Source organism: Nymphaea colorata, chromosome 5 (genome assembly GCF_008831285.2).
Source record: "Nymphaea colorata isolate Beijing-Zhang1983 chromosome 5, ASM883128v2, whole genome shotgun sequence".
Lineage (NCBI taxonomy): Eukaryota > Viridiplantae > Streptophyta > Magnoliopsida > Nymphaeales > Nymphaeaceae > Nymphaea > Nymphaea colorata.
The window spans coordinates 26,769,253-26,775,604 of NC_045142.1; the positions used below are offsets into that span (position 1 = coordinate 26,769,253).

The window sequence follows — 6,352 nt, forward strand, 5'->3', positions numbered from 1 at the left end:
GTGTTAACAAATCAAGCACTAATCTTTATATACATATATCATGAGATAACATATGCACGTGAGATTTAAAGAAATAACTTAGTTAATAGACTAAGAAGTCTACATCGATCACAAGATTGGATTAATTGGGCATATTTAAGGATGGCATTGATGCCCATTATTGAGGGGGGACTTATGCTCAAAATGGAACGTACTCTTGCTAATTAAATGTATTTGTTGTCACGCAAGCATTGAAACTATATACCTTGATTCAATTATGCACGTATTTTTGAGAAAGTCTGGCATGACTTTATGTGGAAACACAATGGAAACCGAGCCATGTACCCTTTTTGCTTTGAACAATGAGTGAGTTTTCTTTTTTTTTTTTTTTCTTCAAAAAGAAAAAGATTTTATAAAGGTACAAATACCTTGATAGCGACTATCATTAAAAGGAAGATTCCACCTTCTAACTCCTCACAGCCTGTGATGCGATTCCCTCCTCCGTAATATATTGCAATAAACCATAAATAAGTGTATTTGAATTGATATTTTAAAGTGCATGAGAGACAGAGGGATGGGGGGCCGGAGATACGATGGGTTGTCTGGAAGAGAGATTCCCATGCAAACATGGAGACCCCACGATCGAAGGGATTCTCCCTTAAATTGGGCAATAGCTTTTGCGCCTGGCAAAAAGTTGGTCGGATGGGATCCACTCCAAAAATTCCTCATTACTTTTTTGTTGGGAGAAAGAGATCCAAGTCGCGGGTTGCCCAAGCTTGGGACGTGGACCAATTGCAAGTCCCTGAAGTTGAAGCTTATGTACCACCATGCAAAATATTGTGAAAAAAAGAATGGGGAAAAACCATTAATTAAATCCTAGATATTCAAGCATTTCTTTACATCTTTTTTTTTTTTCACTCAACACTGAAAATGGTGGATCCTAGAAGAAGAAGAAGAAGAAGAAGCAGAAGAAGAAACTTTAAAAACCAGTCCCATTTAACTATATATGATCAAACATTTGTGGGTGTTCATTGATTTGAATCAAAGCTGAAAGGCGAAGCAGTTGCTTTAAAAACCAGTCCCATTTAACTATACATAGATCAAACATTTGTGGGTGTTCATTGATTTGAATCAAACCTGAAAGGCGAAGCAGTAGCATTAAAAACCAGTCCTATTTAACTCTCTAACGATTAAATATTTGTGGGTGTTCATTGATTTGGATCAAACCTGAAAGGCGAAGCATGCAGCGGCTTAAAGAACCAACTGTCCCATTTAACTCTAATAGAGGAAACATCTGTGGGTGTTCATTGATTTGGATCAAACCTGAAAGGCGAAGTATGCGGTAACTTTAAAAGCCAGCGCCGCCGTCGAATTCCATAGAGTAATATAGATTAAACAGTTGTGAGTGTTCATTGATTTCGATGAAAGCTGAAAGGAGAAGCAGTAGCTGGTTAAGTTACATCTGGTTTTACTTTTGGAATTTTGGGAGTGGCAATGCAGCATCAGAAATATGTGAAGGAAAGGAGATATGTAAGCAATGGTTCGCCCTTCACGTGAAGGGCATCTGAAGACGACAATGATCCTATCCTCCATGTCCCGGCGGTGGACCAAGCTAGGAAGGAAGCTTTTGGAGAAGGAATTTTGAGAGGTAGACGGGCACAATCAAGAAGCAAAGATTGAATGGGCTTGGGGGTGATGAGAAAAGGGTATCGGGTTTCTGATGCCATTCATGGCCTCTTGTCCAGGTTTGCTTCTGGTGGGAAGCGTTGGTGGCCCCTCCCGGCACGGGGAAAGCCGAGCAGAGAGGGAGGGGACGAAGCCAACCTCACGTGACAGCGCCGTGGGGTTGCTCCACGCTCGACCAGCAAACTGTACCCGCTTTTTGCTGTCAGCTTCCTCTCATTCTTCTCCCCTGTTGGGATGTTGAGAGATTGGAATGATGCAAGTGGACCATTTCACCTCCACGGCAAGTGGAGATAGATTTTCTTTCCTCTCGCTCTCTCTCTCTCTCTCTCTTTTAACTTCCCAGTGTTATTTATGAAGATCATATATATTTCCAATTGAATTCACCTTGCTGCACGCATTATCATATTTTAAAAGATGAATGAAAACTGAATGAAAACAAAATGGGATGAAAAATACTCAAGTACCAATCTTGTATGGGCGTCAAATCCCATTGGTTTGGCACTAATTAGATTCAAATTGTCTCACTGCAAGTTAATTTTGTGTACCTCTCTCTCTCTCTCTCTCTCTCTATATATATATATATATATATATATATATATATCGCGGCTTTAATTTCTAAGGCTTTCCGATAGTCTCGTGCCCACGTCTTCACGTCCTTGTCACAATAAACTGGGTTCCACTTTTCCACAGGTGCACCAACACAGAAGAACAACTCACTGAAATGACTGAAACATGCACAAAGATGGTTGGGGTCTATTTCTCTTCCTGTTGATAATAGATAACTTTCCTAAGATGGCTAGGCAACTCCAGCATTAAAGATGACAATGAATATTGTTGGTTGGTTTCCCATTGAAAGGGAGACTGTTAGTGCTTCGTGGATTTCTTATTTGCGGGCTCATCTGCTGCTGGTCATCATTTAGGTTCTTTCCAGCTTCTTGAATTAGGCCTAACAATCTTCTGCCCAAGTAACAGAAGCTCTATGGTTACAATCACCACTTAGACACTTTCAACTATAAAATTTTCGTCAAAAACTGGTTATCACTACTCGTTCCTAATTTAATTACAGTGATACTTCTACCGACCTCATAATTACAATATTGAATTCTTCCTTCTCTTGCAGTGATAGCAGACCCAGTTTGACAGTACTTATGATCAGCAAAAACTAATGGAGATCACATTGGGTACCCAAGTGGTTTCTGGATTAATCATAGAGATCAGCATGAGCAGACCCCATACGAAGAATTGAACAATTTTCATTTGGTTTACCTTTTGACCGTAATTTAAAAGAAAAAAGAAACTGCCCCTCTGAAGATCTACTCCTAATAATAACCACACGATTAGAAAGTTGTCAAATAAAAGCATGAACTCGAAAGGAAAAAGAACTTGATTGCTAGCCAAATGGTAAAGGTATAATGTAGAGATAGCAAGTAATATATACTGAAAGAAATTGCAGCTAAAGTTTTTAAAAGTTCACATTAGATTCTTATTTTAACAGTTTTTTGAAACCTGTAGTCCTTATAATTAAACAAAACCGTAAAACATGCTTTTAACTATGGGAAATTGAAAAGTAGATGAAAACATATTCAAAAAGAATATTTTAAGATATTTTCAGTTGTTAGACAGTCACAGAGATGCGGCAGCGATTTTCATTAATCTTGTGCGTATGTCACTAGCAGATGATCTGATCCTGGTTCCTGTCAAATAAGCCACAATACGAATCAACCTTCCACGCTCAAAATCAAATTAACATGAACATGGATTTATTTGAATAATCAAATAACTAACAGAACAAATAGTGGGAGAGAGAGAGTTACTCAAACTCATTTAACTGAGGAATCAATCTGTGAAATTCTCCTCTTAATCTGAAAGTTGAGAGGAGTATACAAGTTTTAGTTATATATATATTGCGCCACAGAGATGCCTAACCAATACAAGCATTTCACTAGCAAAATGGCAGACAGATTATGCTAAAGAAAGGATATATATATAGATCTAAAGTTTGCATTCATAGTCATTCCCCAAAAAGGTTTCAATCATCTCAGGCATTTATTAATATTCTCAGGAGGTTTAAAGTTATTATTCAGCTTTCCCAGTTCTCAACCATTTCTAATATATCTTACTTTGTGACGTAAGCTTAACTTTTCACTTTTTTTTTGTTTTTTATGTAAATTTTCATACATTTTAACTGTATGTAGATTTGATTTACTCTCGAGAAAACACAAAAAAAAGAAAAAAATCAATGGAAGTCCCATATTTCTAGGAAAATCGCGATGCTACTAATTAACATGATTAGATAAATAACGTGGGAGTGGCGCAGGAATATTCTAGCTAGCTTTTATGCACCATTGGGTAGCTCCAGCTTGAATGTTATGTATACAAATAACTAAAGCAAGCTCCAGCTTGATTATGTATAAAATAAATAAAGCAACTATAATAATCAGAATAATCAGATTGGTTTCGGAACTATAATATTCAGAATTATATTTTGCACTACGATTAGCACTTTCTTGAATGATCTCCAACAGTTTCTTCATTTGTCTTGCTCAGCGACGGATTCTACTTTCATTGGTACACAATCATCTAGACAAAAAATGTAAATAACGATGCTTTTTCAGATTATTAAGATTAAGAAGAAGAAAGCAGACGCGCAAGAGCACAAGGATCCATGTACGTAGTTCGGAAGACCAATGGTCTTTCGAAATCGGCAAATGCAAGGCAACACCACTTGTTTAGGCCTAAAAATCTTGTGATTCATCAATCTCATCGGATTCTTGCAGTTGATGATGGTCTTTGATCAACAGCAGATAGGTAAGAGGAAACTGACCGATCAGTTCATCTGCCCAAGTAGCAAAAACTGCAATTAACACCAGTGAGGGCTAGGGACCCGCCATGAAAGGTGCCAATGACTTCACGATGCCAGTGCTCGGGGACGTCGTTGACAGCGAAATCGGTGACGGTAGGGTGAGACCCACCTGGCCGAACGCCCGCTTTCACAGATGTAGGAGGCAGCAGGTTACATTCTCGCGGCAGAGACCCAGGAAGCGTGCTTTATGCGATTGTTTTCACCACATCTAATTTTCCGTTCGTTCACACTTCACACATATAAAAAGGACGGAAATTTTATTCCTGAATATGTGTGTCACGCAGGTGGAGGTTTTAAATGCAAAGACGCCTGAACATCTGGTTCCATCTTTCTTTCTTTCTTTCTTTCTTTTTTCTTTTTTCAAAGAGGCGTGTAAGTATTGTGATGTGAAAATGAAAACTGCTGATCTATGTGTCTTTCTCAGGTTTCTGTCGTGGGCCCTATTTGGGCATCTAAAGGCTTAAAAAACAAGAGGGACAAGCGTGTGATGAGCACAATTCCTCCTCAACTTCTCACACTTTTCTTCTTCTTGTCCCAAACAAAAAGCTACCTTCAACGTGTATATAAACCCCTTCTATCCCCTTCTTCTCCGCCATCAATCCTTTCATCTTCAATCTCATCTCCGAATTTGGTTCCCTGGTTAATCTAATCCGCTCAGTGCCTCCATTGCTCTTATCTTCTCCTCCCTCCCCACCTAGCAACAGTATGTCTGGAGTGTGGGTGTTCAACAAGAATGGGGTGGCGAGGCTGGTGCAGAACCCGGGGGCGGAGCCGATCGACGGCACGACGCCGTCGAATGCGCGCCGGAAAGTGCTGGTTCACATCCCAACGAACGAGGTGATCACGTCGTATGCGCAGCTGGAGAGGAAGCTCCTGAGCCTGGGCTGGCTGCGCTACTACGACGACCCGGAACTCATCCAGTTCCACAAGGAGGGGTCCATTGACCTCATCTCACTGCCCAGGGACTTCTCTAGGTTCAAGACCATGCACATGTATGATGTGGTGATCAAGAATCGCAACATATTCGAAGTGAGGGACATGTAGTTCAGACGGCATCTTACTCCCTCTTCTTCTTCTTCTTCTTCTTTTTCTTCTTCTTCGTCTGTGTGTGCAATAAGTAAGAGTCATCCCCACGCCAATTTGGTGCACCGATATTTGAGGGACAATAAACATGGGGTAAGTCTATAGGTCTATGCATATGAACATGCTATGGGAATGTCAATTCGCTCATGCTCTGGGAATGAAATAACGTGTTTTCATATAACTCTGTTCACTGCATATGGCGTTGCTGTATCGCTTTTTTGCATAGATACGTCTCCGCTTGATTTCTGCAAAGATTGATAGCTAGATCTTCTCGGAGCTCTCTCATTGTCTGGTTCAACTTCGACCACCATGATGACAAAGGAACCACGGGGCAAATATATAATTTTCATGCCAATCAACGTATGAAACAGCTTTGTTGAGCATGGAGGTCTTAAATTGATCACAAAATTTTTTCCCACAAAAACGTAGTTTAGTCTTCGATCATGAAATTTTGGTGCATTGTGGCCTTGACGGTTGATGCCCTTGGAAAAGCTACTAAAGTCCCTTACTCATGACTTGATTCAGAAACCATTTTCTGCATATAGATCACGCTCCTGATGTCAGATTTTCAGAAAACAGAAAAAAGGGCAGGATGGTGCTCTTTCTTTTTACTGATCAACGGTCTTTGACCGCCATTGTTCGGTAAACACTTACCTGGAGGACGCATGAAGCGGCTTGCTATCCATCATACTCGATTGATGGTGCTTCTGATTCTTGCTCCTTCCGCTCTTTCAAATGAAC

The 6,352-nt window shown here is 40.0% G+C and overlaps 1 protein-coding gene across 1 annotated transcript; it reads left to right on the forward strand.

The window, feature by feature from the left end:
• Positions 1-5,046: 5,046 nt before the first annotated feature.
• Positions 5,047-5,775, forward strand: LOC116254838 (flowering-promoting factor 1-like protein 1). Its single transcript, XM_031630445.2, has one exon. It carries the CDS (start codon positions 5,234-5,236, stop codon positions 5,570-5,572), a length of 339 nt encoding a protein of 112 aa, XP_031486305.1. The 5' UTR covers positions 5,047-5,233; the 3' UTR covers positions 5,573-5,775.
• The last annotated feature ends 577 nt before the right edge of the window (positions 5,776-6,352 follow it).

Coding starts and splice junctions, on each gene's coding strand:
- LOC116254838 (XM_031630445.2), top strand. CDS start 5,234: ATGTCTGGAGTGTGGGTGTTCAACAAGAATGGGGTGGCGAGGCTGGTG.